Genomic DNA, 20,271 nt, shown 5'->3' on the forward strand with positions numbered 1-20,271 from the left:
TATTTACACTCAAATAATAGAGTCAAGTAAGAAGAAAGAGAAAAGAACCATTAAAATAAAATATCGTTTCTAATTTTAATTTCATCAATATAAAACACCCCACTCTTGAAGAGAACATTCACCACTCTCACTCATCAGTGTCCAACAATGGCAACATCTATCAAAGAAATTTTCTCCAAAGATAATTTCAAGAAAAACAAGAAACTTGTTTTACTATCAGCCGCCGTTGCATTGCTCCTCGTGGCTGCCGTCACCGGAATCGCCGCCGGAGCTTCAAAAGCCAACGGAAACAGAAAACGACCTCTATCACCGTCATCTCACGCCGTGCTAAGATCTGCTTGCAGCTCCACTCTTTACTATGACCTCTGCGTCTCCGCCGTGGCCATTTCTGGCGGCGTCAAACTTACGTCGCAGAAAGACGTCATTGAGGCATCGCTTAACCTAACAACAACCGCCGTGGAACACAATTACTTCACCGTGAAGAAACTGATCAAAAACAGGAAAGGACTGACTCCCCGTGAGAAGACGGCGCTTCATGACTGTTTGGAGACTATTGATGAGACCCTTGATGAGCTTCATGAGGCACTGGAAGATCTCCAAATGTATCCTAACAAGAAAACCCTAAGGGAACACGCCGGTGATCTCAAACCCTAATAAGCTCTGCCATTACCAACCAGGAGACTTGTCTTGACGGATTCTCTCATGATGATGCTGATAAGAAAGTCCGTAAGGTCTTGTTGAAGGGTCAGGTATGTAAAAACATCCATTCTTTACCCATTACGGCTATCATGTGGAATTGCATAATAACTGCTATAAATATGTGAAATGTATAAGCTAAGATCAGTATGAAAAAATGATTTAATTTACAATTTGCAAATGTCGATCGATAAAATGCATTTGTTTTGGTTCACTACATTGATGGAATCTTAAATTGCTCAAGATAACATCAACATTCTTATAATGAAATGTTGGTAGCTAGTGTTGGTAGAAATAGTTGCTATCAGTTGTTATTGGAGTGTATTTAATTCTAAAAGTTTGTAATAACATGATTGTTTTTAAATACAGTTTTATAACGAGATATGTTATGTGCAGGTACACGTCGAGCACATGTGCAGCAACGCACTAGCGATGATCAAGAACATGACTGATACCGACATAGCCAATTTCGAGCTAAAAGCTAAATCCTTCTCAAACAACCGTAAACTCGAGGAGGAGGATACCACAATGGCCGTAGATATTGCCGGCGCCGGAGAAATAGACGCAGAGGGGTGGCCTACTTGGTTATCGGTAGGAGATAGGAGGCTTCTTCAAGGGTCAAGAGTGAGAGCCGATGCTACCGTGGCTGCTAACGGTAGCGGTAAATTCAAGACTATTGCGGCTGCGGTTGCAGCGGCCCCGGATAATAGTAATAGGAGGTATGTGATACATATAAGAGCTGGTGTTTATAGAGAGAATGTGGAAGTGTCGAAGAAGAAAAAGAATATAATGTTCATGGGAGATGGTCGGACAAGAACTATTATTACTGGAAATAGAAACGTCGTCGACGGTAGCACCACATTTCACTCCGCCACCGTTGGTAAGCAATTGTAGTTGTTTATTTTTCTTTTTGAAAAAAAGACTTGAATTAGTTCTGGACGATGTGGCGTGGACCTTCTTTGTGGTGGAAACTCTTTACTCTTGTTTCAAGTACTTTTATTACTTACATCACATGTAGATTCTTAATACTATGATTCGCACGTTTAGCCTAGTAACGGGATAAAATTAAATTTGAACTTGAAAATTGCCATAACTGAACAAAACGCTTTGTAATATATGAGTCATGTGCTGAGTCTAGGCCACTTGATGTGGATTGGTTTTATGCCTCTTCCACAGTTCCACTCGTGAAGAGAGTTTTTAACCTTGTTTTTTTCTTGTTTCATTGTTGTTGACTTTTCTTATTTCCATTTGTTAAATCATTTCATTTCTTTTCACTTTTAAAAATATTTTATAAAAAGGTAAATTTATTAATCCGTTAATTAAACAAATGTGATATTCCAGCCAAACAAGTCTAGTTTATTAGTCCTTTTCTTTAGCTAATGATTCCGTTAAACTAATGAATTGATGTTCTTTTTCTTTGGGGTCCAGCTGCTGTCGGCGAGAGGTTTCTAGCGCGTGACATCACTTTCCAAAACACGGCAGGTCCGTCGAAGCACCAAGCGGTGGCTCTCCGTGTCGGTTCTGATTTCTCCGCTTTTTACCAATGTGACATGTTAGCTTACCAAGACACTCTCTACGTCCATTCAAACCGTCAGTTCTTCGTCAAGTGCCTCATCGCCGGAACTGTCGATTTCATCTTCGGAAATGCCGCCGTCCTCCTCCAAGACTGCGACATCCACGCTCGCCGACCAAGCTCCGGCCAGAAAAACATGGTCACTGCCCAAGGAAGGACTGATCCTAACCAGAACACAGGGATCGTTATCCAAAAATGTAGGATCGGTGCCACGTCGGATTTGCAGCGCGTGAAAAGTCATTTCCCGACATATCTTGGTCGGCCATGGAAAGAGTACTCTCAGACAGTAATCATGCAGTCGGATATCTCTGACGTGATCCGACCCGAAGGGTGGTTCGAGTGGACCGGGACTTTTGCGTTGAATACTTTGACTTATAGAGAGTATGCGAACAGAGGAGCAGGGGCGGGAACTGCAAGGAGAGTGAAGTGGAGAGGCTTTAAGGTAATCAGGACTGCTGCTGAAGCTCAGAGATATACTGCTGGTCAGTTTATTGGTGGTGGAGGCTGGTTACGTTCGACTGGTTTCCCTTTCTCGCTAGGTCTTTGAGATGTTGTTGTTGTGAAGTGTTGTAGTCTACATATATTGTTGGTTGAATGATTATTGATTTTATCAATAAAAATTAAAATGTGTTTGTGTTGTCTATTTTCATATCTTTTATAGATCGTAGTATTGGAAATTAGTTGAGATTGATCGCCATTTGATTCTTAATACAAATTATTGAATTTAAAAGTGGTGGTTTTAGCTATCTGAATTTCACGAACCCGTCCATTATCTAAATTTTCCACTGTATTTCTTATCAAGAACATATTGGGTAATGTTTTTAATATCTGGATTTAGTTTTAATTTACGAAATGTGCATGCCTAATATATTTTAAGTCTATTAAATTTGTAAAATGAACTTTTAAACGTTCTAAAATGAAATCACAAATATATTAGAATGATAAACTAAACATTTATAAAGCATTTCTTGATGGCAAATTGCATATCTTAAGAGTTTTTTTTTGGATAATTGAGTTGGAGTATTGCAGTTCCGTCATTGAATTGATCCATTTACAATTTGTTTCCTTACATCATCACACTATTTACATCAGTAGCTTAATAAGAAATTTAGCTGACCAATCATGTTTTTAAGATGCAAAGACTATATCCAATGAAAATGAATTTTAATTGATGAGATTTTGTTATACAAAATCACATACTTCTCATAACAAAAAGGAAAATAAGAAATTTAGCTGATCAACGCTCTACATAATAACAGCAACAACGGTCAGGCTTTACGGGTTTCTCAAGATCCAAAGCACGACATCCTCCATTATTGCACCCCTTTGATATGCAATAACCCTCGCATTCTCTCGATGAATATGTACTCGTACATACAATACTTAAGCATGTAACACCAACGTATCATATTCCTTTCTGCTATCTATCTACACAAACATTATAATAAGTTAATTATTAAGTATGTAAACAGAAGAAGTATATTTATAAAACTCTTCTTTTTCGTCATATTTCACACGGAAAAACAGCATATAGTATTTGTGAATTTGTTGCTTTTTGTTTTCAATGATAAAAGAAAGCTAATTAATTGCAGTAATTTAGAAGATAAAATTAAAACCATATTGGAAGCCATATGTAGTATAGGTAGTAACAATCATCATAAGTTTGAGTTCTCGGCCAGGCATGGACTAGAGTGGTGGCAGCTGGAAGTTACTTGGTTTCTCATTGTGTTTGGTTTGGCCACGAACGTTAAGTTACATAGTGAAGCTCAAAAGAAGAACACTAGCATTGTAAGAATTTGCTAAATCAATCTTTTATCTACAAACATTGAAATCGAAATAAACAGATTGTTGGGAAGTATAAATTCTACGATGATTATAAGAATAATCTCAAAAGAACAATGTAAAAGTAAAAGTAAAAAAACTAGATATAATGGAAGAGACTACTGATTGCTACTGCTTCATCTTCTTTCACCTACTATGAATAAGACAGTTATATATAACCTACAAATCGCAGAGTTCTCCTCATCTCGTTTGTTGATCTGACCCGGGTGCTGAGGAGACGCTAGGTCCCGCACCGTTTTCTGGCGGTGGAGACACTCCCCACTTCCCTCCTGGTCCTGGTGGTTCCATCACATGAACCCCTCCATCGGTAAGCCCAACTGCAAATTGGTTTGGCTCAGAGGGATGTGCTGCGATTGTGGCTGGATATATTCTCAAGCTGTTCAACAGAGAGTGAGATTGATGTTAATTGTCGGAAGTTACGATGTTGTGTTGGTCAATGTCATAATCAAGAGGATTCTTTTACCTCGGGTTTGAAGGCAAATATGAACTGGGACCAATGCGGCACTTAAGTTGCAATGTAGTTGCCGTCAAGATACTCACGCTTCCATCATCAAAGGCTGCGTAGATGGACTGGCTATCACATGAGTATACAGCATCTGTCACTGAACCACTTGACTCCGTTGGTATCCACTGAAGTTAAGTTAAGAGAGAAATAATATCAACAGATCAACTCTTGAAACAACAGTTAAAAATGGAACAACAATGTAAGCAACGAACCTGCTTCACGTTCTCTAAGTTAGGAGCCTCATATATGGCTAACTGGCTGGCATGGACAACAAGGACATGTGTCTGATCTTGATGGAACTGAACTCGTGTATGAGAGATTGGATTTGGCGAATGCCCGCTGGGAATTTGTATTTGTTTGCTAGCTTGCTTATCCCATCCATCCATGCTCCATACACAGAGCTAAAACAACAGATCATAAAACCAATCTCACTCAAAATCTTTATCTGAACATAAAACAAAAGTAATGTAGCCATAATACCTGAGAATCAGCACCAGATGAAACCAGTATATTCAGAACGTTTGAGAATGCTAAACCAGTCACTCTCTTCTGGTGACCTTTCAATTTACTTTTAACCTCATCCACTCTAACATTGTAGATTTGAATAGAGGAATCATCCATTCCAATAGCAATAATGTTATTGTCTTGAGGATGGAAGGCGAGGGAAGTCGCTGCTGGAGGAGGCGCCATGAATGTAGTCATCGTCTGGAGTTATAAAACAAATATAAGTGAGAAAATTCGAAAGCTTGCGAGAGACGTAAACTCAGAAACGGAGAGAGGGGAAACCTTAAAAGTCATCATGTTGAACAAGGAGATTTTTCCTCCAGAGGCTGACATGACATAAGAATCATTCTTTGAGAGGGCAAAGCATGGAACTACGTCTTCTTTGTTGTTTCCCTCACGTGTGTCGTTTGTCATTACTACTCCACTAGGTGGCTGCCAAAGCTGTGGTGGCACATTGCTGTTTGCCTATAAGCAGAGATACACAATGGTGAGTGTCAAAAGTCTTACCACTAGATGATGTATCTATCACAAGGGATATGATGTACCTTTCCAGAAAGATTCCGCTCATTCTTCTGCCACTTCCAGAGTTTGTGTAGAGCATTCTCTGCTAATGCCAATACGGCAGCTCCAGAATTTGTGTATATTAACTTAACAATCTGTAATCAAGAAAACAAGATGACATCAGACAAAGATTATAGAAGTAGAGTGCAAGGAATGTGATGGCAACGTGTTTGAGATAAGATTGGTTACATACTCTTGCTGGTAGCAGGGTGTCAGGAAGCCTCAGAGTACGAAGGTGTGAACGTTCACTGATCTCTGCAAGCTTCCAGACCTTTGATTTCTCTGCGTCCTCATGGATTCGTGGTTTAACATCTGACAGACTTCGAGTATCGCCATTCTAAAACCAAAAGATTGTGATATAGTTTAGTAACAATTAAGACTTTGATCTCTGCCAACTTCACTAGAGAAACAAAGTGGGGACATTTAACAGGTTGGATTACCATTGCAGTAACAGCAGCAGCCCCTGGACCACTTCTTTCAGCCATTGATAGACTCATTCCAGTGCTTGAACTTGGAGTCCCAAATGTTCCAACAGTAGGACCCTATGAACCAAAATCATATGCATTCAATTTATTTTCTGAGAATATATAAAAGATATGATGATAATAAGTTTCCTACCTTTGGAACAGATCCAGGAGGAGCTCTAGAGCTTTCAAGACCACGGTTTGCCATGGAGTGCAAAATCCTCAAACCTTCAGCATTCGCTAGTATCTTAATTCCATTCTCAGTAGTTGAGACAGCCAGCAGAGTTCCTTCTTTATTGATTCTTAAGCAAGGGGAAGACTGAAAAAAATATTAATTAAGTTACAAATACACCAATAACAACTAAATATCAAAAAAGACCATTACCGGTAATCCCCCGTCTGCATTTGTTGTAGTCAAGAGCTCAACACTATCCATATCCCAAAATTTGATGTGGAACTCATCACCAGCTACCAAAAACTTATTCTTCAAGGTATCGAACTGAACAACCCCAACAGACCGTTTCCCTAATCCCAGGTAAGTCCGTTTCACAGCTCCTTCACTTTCATTCCATTCAACGATGAATGATTCACCCTCCTTACTAGTACCACAAGAGAATAATCTACAGCAAAGGAGAAGAGAAAAAGAGACATGAGTAAAAAGGATGGATTAGTTTAGCATAACAGGAATAGCAGAGATTCATTTACCTAGTTCCGTCTGAAGAGTAGGCCATTGCCGTGCAAGATCGACCAGGGGCATCATAGTCCACTCTAGAACCCATGTTGTCATATAACCAAGCCTTTATCCTTCCATCAACAGCAGTTGAGAATATGAACTGACAAAAAAAATAAAAGTCTTCATCATAACAATCCTAAGGGCCAAAGAGGAGTAAAAGTGATGCATGCACACAGACTCAAAAATGTATTTCAAGAAGCATAAGCTTCCATATCGCTACACAGAGTTTCAAGCGTAAACATTGAAAACAGAATGGGAGAAAGGATGATTTCATCTTATGGAGTGCTCTAGAATAAAGAGAAAGAGACACACTATAAGCATATTTACACTACCTGAATATTCTCTTTCTGGTGTGGACACACGGAATAAACAGGCGCCTCATGCCCTTCGAATGTGTGCAATTTATTTCCAGTAACAGCGCTCCAGACCTGTATAACAAGTACTTATATATAAGCATATAATGCTCCCATATATCCAACTCTGAAAACACCATTCCAAGATTCAAACCTTGATTGTCTTGTCTTCTCCACAAGTCACAACACACAATTCCTGGTTTGGTTGGGAGAAAGCGAGATCGTTGACATTACCAGCATGAGCATCAATCTACAACGGTAAACAAAAAAAAAACGAACATCAAAGATCTAAGAATGCTGTTCAGAGATAAAAGTAAATAAGGATCCCAGTGAAAAAGACAGTATTAGTAGAATCCTATAAGACAAGAACAAATATGTAATCCAAGGAACCACACATTCTTCCAGTGAACAATGATATACATATAAAAATAAATATCACCAAAGAAGAGAATGATAACTGACTAGGAAAAGATACAGAAGTTTATAAAGTCGTGAGTAAGGAGACAAACCTCTAGATGATTCCGCAAATCATCGCCACCATGATATGAATAGATATGTACAATATGCTTAGAATATGCGACACCTGAAATAGGAAGTAGACATTAGGAGGCGTTAGATATACCATCAAAATTTATACGATAACCAGCCAAAAACCGATAAGGGATAAAACAATTGACTCTACAATACGACCACAAGATCATAGAGTGGCTTACCCAGAAGACCTCCATCAGGACTCCAGATGACTCGGTTTACTGCTGCAGTATACTCGCTAGCAAGTGAAGCCTAATGGAAAAGAAAGAAACCAAACAACAAGTCAGCAAAAGGAAAAGATGTCCGTGATGTCCATGATAACTAGTTGTTAACCTTGATCTGTTCCTTACAAATACACCAAGTTTTGTTCTTAAAAAAAATCCCATTCGGTTTATCTTCTAACTGTTACAATATATTAGTAAAAGATGAACCATACCTGAAGATTCCCAGTGCAGGTAGCTAGATCCCAAACTTTAAAGCTTCTAGAAACAAGCTTTTCCCTGCTACCCACCTCCCATATTGCAATATCACCAAGATTGGTGCCAACTATGAAACCAATGCAAATCCACCATTAGAAGCAAGACAAAAATCAACATATTGTACTGAAAAAGATATACATACATGCTGTCAGATTATAAAACCAGCATAACTCATAGAAGTGATGCATGCATTGGTTTGGAGAAAACTAACCAAGAAGCATAGTTTGTTGTACTGGATGAAAATCCATGCTCTTAATGGTAGAACCCTGACTCAAAACCCTGCTAACAGTTTTGGGCAAGTCATCAGTAGAATAAGTTGCATAAGCATGGCTTTGCCCTGGATATGTGGCTGGCATGACATTGACTGGAAGATTATTAACCTGAAAAAATGTTTCAAAAAAAAAAACTGTGAACTTCTAAGATATTAGGGATGAGAACTTAAGCTAAAAATAACGAGTAAGCAGTCGTTATTACCCCGTCTGATATACCAAAGGCTCTGGGTCTCTTCAATACACTTTCAGAATCTGCTGTCTGATAATCCATTGATAGACTATTAGTTGGAGGAGTCCTTGGGCGCTTTAGCATAGACACTGTAAGGAGGAGATCATGAATACAGATTATGATATGAGGTATCTAATTGTCAAAAAAATATTATACACAGAGATCTCCACATTCTGAACTACATAAAATGGCGATAATGAAGAAATTTAAGATGTAAGATGACATATAAAGGGTTTATCTAATTTATAAATTAAATATTTTGCTTCTCTATCTATTATCCATAAACAAGAATACTGTGAAAATAAACAAAACGGAACATATGAACGTATTTCAGTATATATCATATCATTTTTTGATGCAGTTCATGCAGTCTAAGAAGCACGTTGACATGTCCAACATAACTAATACTGTGGAAATATATCTCCAACATTGATAGATTAGAAGAAAAAATTAGTTAAGAAAGCATTACCAGCACTGTTGGGGGCACCTAGGCCAATAGGCCCAGCAGAAACAGTAGGATGCGAGACAGATGGATTAGGCATCCATCCTGCAAGAGACGTTGTAAGAGGAGCTGGTGTAGGCTGAAATGGACCATGAGCACCTAGTGGTGGGAAGCCTCCAACTTTAGGGACTGAACCACCCATCAAATGATTAGTTGCAGGGGACTGAACATGAGAACCATTAGGGTGCCCACAAGAATGATCAACAAATAGTGTTTTTATATCCGGGTTAGGCCTTGGATTCTTGCAAAGCTGATGCTGCCAGTTCAAACTTTGATTGATTAAGGTTCTCAATCTAGAATTCTTCAGAGTTGGAAACTGAAGTTTGTCCCGGAAGAGAGGATTTGCCTCAATCAGTTTCTTAAGTTCCCCAAGCATAATACCTCTTGCAGACTTAGTATCCCCATACTTTGAAAGCTGCTCATTTTCCCTTTAAACAGTAAACACACATTTTTATTAAATATTAGTTACACATTAGACAAACATAATACAAAAGCTTTAAGAATTATTTTTTAAGTGAAAACCTGAAGTTAGTTAAGGTTAAAAGCATGGTAATCTCCTTGAAAAGCTCTTCGTTGAATGTGGAGAACACTTTTAACTCCTTAGCAAGGATTTCAACTGCCTTGGCATGATCCTTCCTGCCAAAAAACAAAACAAAAATAAATAAATTATTGGATCCTTATCTACCTTTCTAAGTCAATGAATCAAGAACACTTTACTTGTCAAGTGCTTCAAGGTACTTCTGCTTACGAATCTCGAAAAAGATCTTCATAGAGTATCTATTATCATCAACTTTAGTGAAACCAGAGAGGTACTTCTCCACATCGTCCCATTCACCGGCGGTTATACTGTCTTCAAAGTACCTCATGTTGAAGAAAAAGCCAGACTCCTTCTCTAACCTATAGAGAGATACAGAACCACGAAAACAGAACCACACCCAAATCTATTTTAGACAAAAAAAAAGTTCAAAGCTTTAAACACTAATGCTCCAGACAAAACACTACACTAATTCCGACAAGCAAACAATTTCAAAAAAAAAAAGTTAAGCCTTTCAGGGTGTTTGTCTGTTTGAATTTGACCTGTGAACAGTGTCTTTGAACTTCTCTTCGTCGAGAAACTGGAGTATCAGGAAGACGAGTTCTCTGCTGAGAGACGACATGTCCTCTCTCTCTGTCTCTCGATCTCAATGCTACAATGAGAATTTAGGGTTTTTTTTAAAACAGATCTGAAACAGAGACAAAATCGATGGAATTGAGAAGGAGAATCCCCAGGAGGTGCGTACGTGCGAGAGAACAAACGGGGAGGCTCCCGAGAACAAAAAGTAAAGTTTTTTTTTTTTAAAGTAAATACCTGTTGAATTGACTTTGAACAAGGAGAGAGACTTTGAGAGCAGAGAGATGAGAGAGAGAGGTGGGGCTATTTATGCCGATGCTGTCTCGTTTTCGGAGTTTCCTTTTTTTTTCTTGGATTTATTGCTTTTTCATTTTATTTTATACTCATTTTGTGTGGTCTTTATCTTACAAGTGTCATTATCCATTTTTAAACTTTTGATAAAATCTGAAAGTATTATTCTGTAATGTTTAATACATCGTTTGAATCTTTTGTGGTGGTTGGGTGTCTATGTTAATAATAAAAACGTGTATTTTGTTAGATGAGAAACTAAAAAGGAAATTAATATACGTTACACCCCCACCGTAATAAAGCTCATTTAAAAAAGAAATTTAATGACGTATTTTTTTTGACATTGAACGACGTATTTAAGTGTTGTGTATTTATGTTGTTGCGAATCTAGTACATCACTGCTGTCTAATTAAATGCTCTCTCGTTAGGATTTGACGTGTAGCTCGTTTCTCTTCTTCTTCTTTTTTTTTTTTTGAACAACTAGTTTCTCTTCTTCTTGTGTTGAATTTAATGCCATGATAGTAGTGTACGGTTAATCATTTATGACATCAGCTAACCGTAAAAATAACTACAAATATTTTTAAAAGTAGTTGACAAATTGTTCTTCTGACATAATAATATTAAAAAGAAATATAAAAAAGGAAAAATGTTAATGATAATATGGAATAAATCTGAAATATGCAAGAATGCTAATATATCTTTTCATTTTCTATATTTTTTAATTTTTAAAAGATTTATGGTTATTTTGAATTTTTAATTTTGTAAATTATAAATTATGTGTAAATGGTAACAAATAAGCGAATATAGAAACATGTGCTTTAGAAAAAAATAGAGAAACATGTCTAAATAGAGAAACGTGTCTTCTTTTTTGTAATATATAGCAAATCAACAAAATATTAAGTAGTATTTATTGGACGTAACATGTAAAAATAAGAAATTTATAGAATTAAAATAAATTGAATAATAGAAATGGAATACAGCAAAAAAATATGGAATGAATGGAATACTAGAAATGGAATACAGCAAAAAAATATGGAATGAAATTCATTCAATCCATTCATGATCAAATTTGTTATGAAATGATTCTCTTCATATTTTTTTTTTTAATTTAGTTTTGGAATTGTTGGTGAAAAATATTATGGAAAACGTAGATCAAGATGGAAATAAGAAATAATCAGAATGGGGAGCAAAGATACTGAGATTCATGAAGACGTAGATCAAGACGGGGATAAGAAATAATTAGAATACACATGTATAAAAGCCATCCCAAGCTAAGCACAAGCCTTGCATGTACTTATGATAGAGCAAAACTGTTTGGGCACTGGGACCACATATAACACAAACTAGATTTTGACCCGCGCTTTTGAAGCGCGGGATATTTTACGATGAAAAATTTCACTAATAATTTAACAAATATTTTGGTTATTTTTAAAGAGTGTGTATTTAAAATATTTTTGCATTTAAATCAGTATTTTTAAATTCAACCCGATTGTGATTATACCGGTTAATCTGGAGATCTGACAATTCAATTTATGTTTTTAAAATATTCATATTAAAAATCACTAAAACCCGAGACTAAGCGATTGAACTGATGGATGACCGATATGTAATCTAATTGGATTAAAATTGTAATAGTTTTATAATTTGTAATCTTATAATCGAAATTTTAAAGTTCACTATTTTGTAATTTATGAAATTATGACGTTTTTACAAAATTTTAAAGAGAAAATGATAGATATAAAATAACTAAGATTAATTATTGTATTATTTGGAAACATTGATAGTAGTATAAAAATATATTGTTTGGAAACATTGATAGTAGTATAAAGAAATAAGTATATTGTTTGGAAACATGGATAGTAGTATAAAGAAAGAAATATTAGTGACTTAATGTATGTTTAATTATAAAGTATAAATGTGTATTTAATTTAAAAACTTACAAAATAAATGTTAGGTCCAAAAGAATGTTTCTGTTTTAGTAAGATAGATAATTATATTTTTCTCGCCAATGATTCGTTATGGGTTTAACTAATCAACGTGAACGTGGTCGAGCTTAGAAACAGACCAGTAGCATCCGTTCAAGCTTCTACAACAGATGATGTTTTCTGCTTCACGCGACTATAAAAAGGTTTACTGAGACATCAAGTTTTACTTATGTCTGAAAGACCATAACATTTTCAGCGCATCGAATATCTTAAAAGGGTCCTACAATTGTGATATCCACACTCGAGAGTTGCTTGATATGCTCTGGAGTGTGATATAGGCATGATAAAGAAGTGTTTGGGGTATTAGGGCATGGGGCCTTCTTGTCTAAGAATTTATCCGGCTTATTTAACATTCATACCAAAAAAAAACTGCTTTGGTTTAGATTTCTACTCTGATTGGTAGATCTTATCAGATGAGTTTTTTTTTTTTTTGCTAAGAGTCTTATCGGATGAGTTGAAAGAATAAAAAGGCAAAACACACATAATGCAAAAAAAAAGAAAAAAAAACTGCATATTATGATGGTGAGTCGATGAAATAAACTCTAAAATCTGATCTTAAAAAGGGTATTTTGATCAATCACTTAGACAGTCTTACATCAGTGATTGCAATTAATTAGGACATGATTTCTGAAGCCCATGTTAGTGAAGTATCACATCAAATAGAACTTCATGATGAGAGCAAACATTCCCTCTCAGACCACGCTTATTTAGCGATTTAATCATCGTAATGCTGTTATATTATTATCGCTTTAATCCAAAATAATTTAAACTACAGCATGAAATTGTTTAGTATTTCGCTATTTTATAAAGAAGATTGCAGAAACATCATCTGTTTATTTCTTTATTTATTTTTTGTTGAAACACCGAATAAAAGGTTAGGATGAGTTGTCGTGACTCACAGCAGCCGGCCCTCAACTAACAAACAAAAGAACATTTCGTCAACATGTAAAAGATAAAAAGAAGAAGTAAAATACATTTTCAAAAGATACGAGAAAACCTATACTAACATTCAAAATTTAAATTTTTTCTTTTGGTAAAGTTATTTAATTCATTTCTATCAGCTTTATTTTCTTTTTAGTTTTATAAAGTTTGTTCCTTTTTCTTCGAGAAGAAAAAGTAAGCGTGCAAAAATAAATAAAAGAATTAACAAAATAAATAGTCTTCTTTCTCTCAGATTAGAGCTTAACTCTAAAAGAATAGTTCTCTGTTTTGCTGTTGCCATCTCCCCCAAAAGCGTCACCTTTTGATTTAACCCTTTAGAACAGAGGAAGCTCAATTTCTGTTTTTATTTTTGTTTTTGTTTTTGTTTTGGGTTTGTTCTGAAGATGCAACTATTTACTAGCTGTTGTGGAAAAGGATTTGAAGGGTAAGTATCTGTTTATCTTCTTCTTGATTGATTCATTGACTCCATGATTGTTATATCTCATTCTTTCCTTTACTGTTTTGTTTGATCTTTTCCTTTGTTTAGTTACTGCAAAAAGGTGTTAACGGTTAAATTCGTTATGGTGTTCTTCCTGATCATTTAAAAAAAAAAAAGATTTTCTATCAGTTTTTGAGCCTATTGATGCTCAAATCATTATGTTTTTTCCTTCTGTCTATAATGATTTTCATGTAAAGTTTGTTCCTTATGTTGAAAGTTTCTAGGAAAAAAAAAACAGTTACTCTGTTTTGGATAAACTTCACTGACCGTTTGAATAATGATGAGGATGAGAAATGGCTCTATGTGTTGTGTTCTTGATTTGTTGATCAAAAACGGTTTGTTTTAGGACAAAACTGAGGTTAAGTTTTGGTATGATGTCACGGTTACACAGGAAAAAGAAAGGGGAAACAGAGCCATCTCGGAAGATATTCTCATTGACAGAGCTTCACTCAGCCACAAACAGTTTCAACTACGACAACAAACTCGGTGAAGGTCGCTTCGGCAGTGTGTATTGGGGTCAGCTCTCAGATGGTTCACAGGTACACACTCATCTCAAACACATCTCTTCTCTTCCTATTTAACTAAAACTGTTATTATCTAGAAAACATGCTCAAGTACTTTGTGTTTCTTGCAGGTTTTTTTTTTTTTTGATATCTCTGGTGTCTGGGCAGCCACTTTCCCAAATATCCTTCGAAGGGGTCCAGCGCCTCAAGTACTTTGTGTTTCTTGCAGGTTGCAGTCAAGAGACTCAACGCATGGACTAATAACACCGAAGAGATAGACTTCGCCGTCCAAGTCGAGATTCTTTCCCGTATCCGTCACAAGAACTTGCTGCGCGTTCGTGGCTACTGCGATGAAGGACAGGAACGTCTTCTTGTTTATGATTACATGCCGAACTTGAGCCTTGTCTCGAATCTTCACGGCCAGCAGTATTCGGGAGAGTGCTCTCTAGATTCCACCGCTCGGATAAAGATCGCCATAAGATCCGCTCAGGCACTTGCGTGAGTCTCAAGCATCTAAAAACCATTCAAGAACAAGTTTTAACATCTTCTTGGTTTATGACATTTTATGTGTGTTTTCTCAGCTACCTACACAACCATGCAACTCCACATGTACTCCATGGAGATGTCAGAGCTAGCAACGTGTTGCTAGACTCTGAGTTTGAACCTCGGGTTATGGATTTTGGATATGGTAAACTGATGGCAGAAGATGGAGCTGGTAAAGACAGAAGTAACAATGGGTATCTCTCACCAGAATGTGTTGCATCAGGTAAAGAAACAGAAGCAGGGGACGTGTACAGTTTTGGTATCTTGTTGCTGGAGCTTGTAACTGGCAAGAGACCTATTGAGAGGATAAATGGGACAACAAAGCGTGGTATAACCGAGTGGGTGTTACCACTAGTTTACGAGAAAAAGTTTAGTGAAGTCATTGATCAGAAGCTGAAAGAAGAGAAGGTGGGAGAGAAGCTGAAGAAGTTAGTCTTGGTGGGAGTCATGTGTGCTCAGACAGATCCAGAGAAGAGACCAACAATGTCTCAAGTGGTGGAGATGCTAACGAATGAATCAAAGGAGAAAATGTCTGAACTTGAAGCCAATCCGATCTTCAAGAATCCATATAGAGAGGTTGCAGATGAAAGCTCAGATGTGATCTCAGAAGAACAACAATAGGGGTTTTTTTTAGGCACATTAACATTTATTTTTCTCAGATTATTTTTACCATCTTCTGTTCATATTTGGTTAGTTTCTGAGGTATTGTTTATTCTTTTTGTGAGTGTTTGATTTGAGTGGATGTTTGTAAGGTGTGGTATTTGGCATATAAAGAGAAAGTTGTGATACTTTTGGTCTTGTATGAAAGATTTGAATACTTTTAATTTATTTATGGAATATAGTGAAACTTTTACACTCTTAAGAACACAAATCTTTTCACAATGAGCTGAACTGAACTCTAGTTCTGGTTCTTGGAAGAAGATGATCTGATCAAAAGTAAAACAGAGATTACAACAGGAGCAAATATAATGAAGAGGGCTTGAGTGAGATTAGGTGTTGTTATCTCTGGGAGCAATACGCTGCCGTATTTGATTATAGCTGCGCCTAATACAGAACCAGCTCCTAGCTTCAACAGGTAGCTCAAGTCCTCCTGTACTTTGTCCAAAAAAAAGAGGGCTTATTTGTATTCTTTTAATTATTCGAGTCCAAAACGTAAATATAATATTTGATCAAATTCTAAAATATAAGGGTTATTTTGATAATTTTGAATTCTTTGAGCCTCCTTCACAAAAATAAAAAAACAGAACAAAGCTTTCCCCTCCTCCACACAGAACTGACCTGAACTCCTTCACCGTTACCGGCTTGTTCTGATTGGTTGTCGGAAACCATGACGCGAAACGACCGTTTTGTCCCTGAGTTTGGAGAGGGAGTTCGGAAGGTAGTCACGAGTTTGACACTACTCATGGTCCTCTTCTTCATTGGTTCCAATCTCCGGTGAACAGAGCTTGAGCTAGAGAGCCTGGGAACTCCAACCGCCATACCTGAAACGAATACAGAAGCTGACATCTCTCTCTCTCTTATCTCTTACCCTCTCTCTCTAAAGCTGCGTCTTTTCTGGTCAAGCAATCTTGCAAATGACGTGAACAGAAGAGGATAAGAGAGAGACACACGACAGACCACCTAAACACACATCTCACGTTATGCGTTGGTTTTTGAAACGTTAAAAACGCGTCTAATCCACGTTTGCGTTTTATACTCACGTTCAAAACAAAATTGTACCACAAGATTTTCATATATATAAAGAAAGAGTGTGTTACAAGTTCATATATATGATTATTGATTACAGTATGTATACAAAATAAAAAAAAACCTGATAAAATCATTTCTCAAGGATCTTGCTTAGAACAGTACTTGCCAGATCAACACTCCCTTCTTGATCTTCTTCTTGTTCTGATCTGGCTTCTTTGACTGATATTCCATGTCCGGTCAAAGAGCAACGAAGAACAGAGTTAACCTGTTTCCTTAATCTCGCATTATCAATCAGAACCTCTGTTAGCATCTTTCTTACTACATCACCTGTTCCTCCATGTTCTTCTGAAAGAAGCTGTGTCTGTTTTGAGCAGAACAAAATTTAACCAAGAAAATAGAAACATCAACACTATTGTTTGTGTCTCAAAACATACATAGTTACATACAGTAAGCATCGAAGTTTTAATTGGTTGAGAGCTTACCTCAGCAATTAGAAGACCTATTCGGTTATCAGATGTTGCTAGCAGATCAATCGCTTCGGATATAGATGCTGATTCCATTACCAACTTACTCTCATCTTCCATGTGGAACTTGACATTGCATTCTTGAAGACGGTTCTGCAGAACATCATACTCATGCATCAACTTCTTGTTTGCGGTCTTCGCAGTCTCTTCTCTATCCTTCTCCCGTTGAACAACTCTCTGTGTCAACATTGCACATAAGATTTTTAAAAAGTTCGAATTGCAAAGAGTGAGTGTATGTTTAGTTTACCTCCATCTCCAGCTTTTCTTTTACCGTGCGGCTAAGCTCTAACCTCAATTCTGATTGAGTGGTTCTGAGAGACTTGACCTCTTTGACAAGGACCTTCAGTTCTGCTTTCGATTTCACTTCCAGATCTTCATGATCTTTACGCAAATACTCAAACTTGTCTCTTAGATCATCCATCTGCTGCAGCAACATTTCGTTTTCTTCAACAAGCGACTCGTTTGTAGTCTCGATACATGCTTTCTCGTCCTGTAAGTCAAAAAACATAGATAAGAATCTATCGTTTGAATGCAATTGAAATAAACTAAGAGAAGCAACAAACCTTTATAGAGTTTAATAATGATTCCATCTCCATGCATTGCTTGCGAAGCTCCTCCATATCCCACTGAATCTGAGTGAATCTTTCTTTTTCCTTGAGAACTGTTTGCTCCATGCCTTGCTTGCAGCTCTCTCGAGTTGTTTCAAGTTCAACCTCTAAATCTTTTACCTACCCAAACACAAAAACAACTACATAGAGTTAACCATAACAGAGAGGATGATGGCATGTGATAATTGTGCACACCTTAGTTGACAAAAACTGTCGAACAGCTAGCTCCTGATTTAGCCTTGAGATAAGATCTTCCGTGTCAGCTTTTGCTGTTTCCAGTCTCTGCTCTAACGTATCAACAACCCTCTTTAACTTACTTCTCTCCTCAGATTGAAATACAATAGCCACATCCTTCCCAGTTTCACTACTTTCACCGTAACTGTTTCCATGAGCGTCATCATGACGACTCTCCATCGTGTCTTGGTTAGGTTCCTTGGATATTGACGCCTCTCCAGTTTCTGCAGCTCTATCAGTTTTAAAAGGACTCTTATCGAGAAGTCCAGATTCTGTGATTAATTCATGCCAATCAGTCACATTATCTTCAGAAATTGAATTCCTTGAGACAATAGTTTTGAGACTAGATTCGCCATGCTTCATCGTTGAGGTATCAGATGTGTCATCAGCAGAGTCACTGACATGATCAATTGTAACTGATGAACTACCAGGAACGTCAGAAGAACTGGTGTCAGGTAGAAGCAACCGACTGTCTACAGAGCCATCTTCATTTTCTTGATATTCATCACTGAAATCTGAAAAGAGAACAAAAATAAGAATGAAAATTAGTTACATTCAAACAATACATTAAAGGCTTTCAGACAGCACTTATAGATCCACATCATCTTTTACATTGTGTTCACTAGCAGGAGAAAAAGAATATAAAAAGAAGAGCACATACAAGACCTGACAGCAGCTTCAAGCTCAAGGAATGTTGCTACCAGAGCGCTTCTGGATATATCGATATCTGACAAAAGCCTATTCATCCAATCTTCCAGAGAGCACCTCCTCTGCAATAAACTAAACATTGTTGAGGATATTTTTCGCTGTCACGGTCAGTAGTAATATCAGAGTTGAGAGAGAATTGGTATTTATTCTACCTCTTCCAAAAGTGTCTCGCTTTTCATCCTCAGTCTCTTCTTTGATGGTGCCTGGGGTAAACTTTTCTTCACAAACTCCTTCTTAATCTGGAAAAAAGATGAAACACCATTAACCCAAAGAATATAGCTGAATATATATACATATTCAAGCAAGCAAGCAAGCCATAGTAGTTGTTTATAGAAGCGCTGTATGATTTTCAACCGTACCATAGAGAAACAAACGAGAAGGGAAGAGAGGAAGTAAACAATACTCACAGAGGAATATAACTCCAAAAAATCATTGAATCTTCGAAGTATCAGCCTAGTGGAGGTGATTCCCTCAGGCGATTGTATCGCCACTTGCACTCTATAAAACTGATGAGGACGAAAGGTAAAAGAGTCAAGAAAAATCTAATACATAGGAAAGAAAACTATGTGATTCTACTCAAAGATATAATACAGACCACGGCAGGATCAGAAACAGTTGATTTGGGAAGGTCAACCCAAGAAGGGACAGTGACACAGTAACTCCAACCAGTTCGAGGATCATGTGGCCAAACAGTGGTCCGTCCTCCCTATTGTTGTTAGGAACAATAACAAACAATCATCAAAAGAAATGATATGAAAGAAGAAAGACCTATCCTTTCATTCTCAAAAGCTAAACTTTTTTTTTATCTCTATCTTCAATTTAAACCAAGCTGAGATCTTTTCCACATACAATAATAATAATACAACACATCCTCCTAACTGCACAAGTAACAAAAGTCTAACAGAACCTACTCAACAAAACAAAGAGAATCTTATTAATTGTCCATACAGACACGAACTAACAAATCTAGCTCAAAATAGTGTAAGAGTTCAGACAGAACCTAAGTTCAAAATGCAATGAATGCGATCAACTCAAAACTAAAGAAATTATACCCATTGACGAGGATGAGCACTCCAATCCATGCCCAGAGGCAACGGAGACTTCCCGTCATGGCGATGCTCTGTAGATAATAAGACCCTCGAATCTTTATTCGATTCTCCCCCGTCGAGACTGTACCTGATATTGCGGCGGTAGTCGTCGTCCTCGCCGTGGTATAAAGGGCCAGGCGAGAGGAAGCGGTGGGAGAACGGCTCCCCGAAGGGACCGGAGACGTTGTAGTTGTAATCGAGAAGAGAGAGATCGTCCGCGTACAGATTCATCTTCCCTCCTTTACTCCCTTTGATTGATTCTTCTTCTATTCAGATTCTTTATGATGTTCTTTTCTTTGCCACCCACCGAGTCAATACGGTGCGTT

At 37.2% G+C, this 20,271-nt stretch overlaps 5 protein-coding genes across 5 annotated transcripts; 2 read left to right on the top strand and 3 right to left on the bottom strand.

Moving 5' to 3' along the window:
* The first annotated feature begins 107 nt into the window (after nt 1–107).
* Nucleotides 108–2,912, top strand: LOC108806340 (pectinesterase/pectinesterase inhibitor 3). The gene is given in 4 exon segments (XM_018578430.2): nt 108–643; nt 646–749; nt 1,093–1,576; nt 2,125–2,912. Coding segments are annotated over 4 exon segments (1,776 nt in total). The 5' UTR covers nt 108–147; the 3' UTR covers nt 2,817–2,912.
* A 1,117-nt stretch (nt 2,913–4,029) lies between these two features.
* On the bottom strand, nt 4,030–10,544 carry LOC130496742 (topless-related protein 4-like). Its single transcript, XM_056989120.1, has 22 exons — nt 10,322–10,544; nt 9,962–10,141; nt 9,767–9,880; nt 9,212–9,672; nt 8,716–8,831; nt 8,453–8,621; nt 8,199–8,308; nt 7,945–8,014; nt 7,741–7,814; nt 7,386–7,481; nt 7,211–7,306; nt 6,851–6,978; nt 6,531–6,765; nt 6,300–6,464; nt 6,122–6,223; nt 5,875–6,018; nt 5,666–5,776; nt 5,403–5,585; nt 5,097–5,321; nt 4,829–5,017; nt 4,575–4,741; nt 4,030–4,487 (listed from the first exon to the last, which is right to left on the bottom strand). Exons 1-22 carry the CDS (start codon nt 10,399–10,401, stop codon nt 4,292–4,294), a joined length of 3,411 nt encoding a protein of 1,136 aa, XP_056845100.1. The 5' UTR covers nt 10,402–10,544; the 3' UTR covers nt 4,030–4,291.
* A 3,292-nt stretch (nt 10,545–13,836) lies between these two features.
* LOC108810627 (PTI1-like tyrosine-protein kinase At3g15890) lies at nt 13,837–15,893 on the top strand. Its single transcript, XM_018582730.2, has 4 exons — nt 13,837–13,994; nt 14,440–14,587; nt 14,781–15,049; nt 15,133–15,893. The coding sequence occupies exons 1-4, from the start codon at nt 13,954–13,956 to the stop codon at nt 15,713–15,715; spliced, it is 1,041 nt and encodes a 346-aa protein (XP_018438232.1). The 5' UTR covers nt 13,837–13,953; the 3' UTR covers nt 15,716–15,893.
* Nucleotides 15,894–15,901: 8 nt separating this feature from the next.
* LOC108810628 (uncharacterized) lies at nt 15,902–16,727 on the bottom strand. The gene is made up of 2 exons (XM_018582731.2): nt 16,373–16,727; nt 15,902–16,184 (listed from the first exon to the last, which is right to left on the bottom strand). Exons 1-2 carry the CDS (start codon nt 16,598–16,600, stop codon nt 15,993–15,995), a joined length of 420 nt encoding a protein of 139 aa, XP_018438233.1. The 5' UTR covers nt 16,601–16,727; the 3' UTR covers nt 15,902–15,992.
* Nucleotides 16,728–16,817: 90 nt separating this feature from the next.
* On the bottom strand, nt 16,818–20,219 carry LOC130496718 (PX domain-containing protein EREX-like). Its single transcript, XM_056989051.1, has 10 exons — nt 19,910–20,219; nt 19,453–19,563; nt 19,265–19,363; nt 19,010–19,096; nt 18,811–18,919; nt 18,111–18,664; nt 17,871–18,035; nt 17,555–17,797; nt 17,266–17,484; nt 16,818–17,144 (listed from the first exon to the last, which is right to left on the bottom strand). The coding sequence occupies exons 1-10, from the start codon at nt 20,174–20,176 to the stop codon at nt 16,914–16,916; spliced, it is 2,085 nt and encodes a 694-aa protein (XP_056845031.1). The 5' UTR covers nt 20,177–20,219; the 3' UTR covers nt 16,818–16,913.
* Between the last annotated feature and the right edge of the window lie 52 nt (nt 20,220–20,271).

This window comes from Raphanus sativus, chromosome 6, assembly GCF_000801105.2.
Source record: "Raphanus sativus cultivar WK10039 chromosome 6, ASM80110v3, whole genome shotgun sequence".
NCBI lineage: Eukaryota > Viridiplantae > Streptophyta > Magnoliopsida > Brassicales > Brassicaceae > Raphanus > Raphanus sativus.

Coding starts and splice junctions, on each gene's coding strand:
- LOC130496742 (XM_056989120.1), bottom strand. CDS start 10,401: ATGTCGTCTCTCAGCAGAGAACTCGTCTTCCTGATACTCCAGTTTCTC. Junction 9,673..9,766: donor TTAACCTTAACTAACTTCAG/GTTTTCACTTAA, acceptor TACTGTTTAAAG/GGAAAATGAGCAGCTTTCAA. Junction 8,309..8,452: donor ACAACAAACTATGCTTCTTG/GTTAGTTTTCTC, acceptor TTGGTTTCATAG/TTGGCACCAATCTTGGTGAT.
- LOC108810627 (XM_018582730.2), top strand. CDS start 13,954: ATGCAACTATTTACTAGCTGTTGTGGAAAAGGATTTGAAGG. Junction 14,588..14,780: donor AGCTCTCAGATGGTTCACAG/GTACACACTCAT, acceptor TGTTTCTTGCAG/GTTGCAGTCAAGAGACTCAA. Junction 15,050..15,132: donor AGATCCGCTCAGGCACTTGC/GTGAGTCTCAAG, acceptor GTGTTTTCTCAG/CTACCTACACAACCATGCAA.
- LOC108810628 (XM_018582731.2), bottom strand. CDS start 16,600: ATGTCAGCTTCTGTATTCGTTTCAGGTATGGCGGTTGGAGTTCCCAGG. Junction 16,185..16,372: donor GTAACGGTGAAGGAGTTCAG/GTCAGTTCTGTG, acceptor GACAAAGTACAG/GAGGACTTGAGCTACCTGTT.
- LOC130496718 (XM_056989051.1), bottom strand. CDS start 20,176: ATGAATCTGTACGCGGACGATCTCTCTCTTCTCGATTACAACTACAAC. Junction 19,364..19,452: donor CTGTTTCTGATCCTGCCGTG/GTCTGTATTATA, acceptor CGTCCTCATCAG/TTTTATAGAGTGCAAGTGGC. Junction 18,665..18,810: donor TGAAGCTGCTGTCAGGTCTT/GTATGTGCTCTT, acceptor TTCTCTTTTCAG/ATTTCAGTGATGAATATCAA.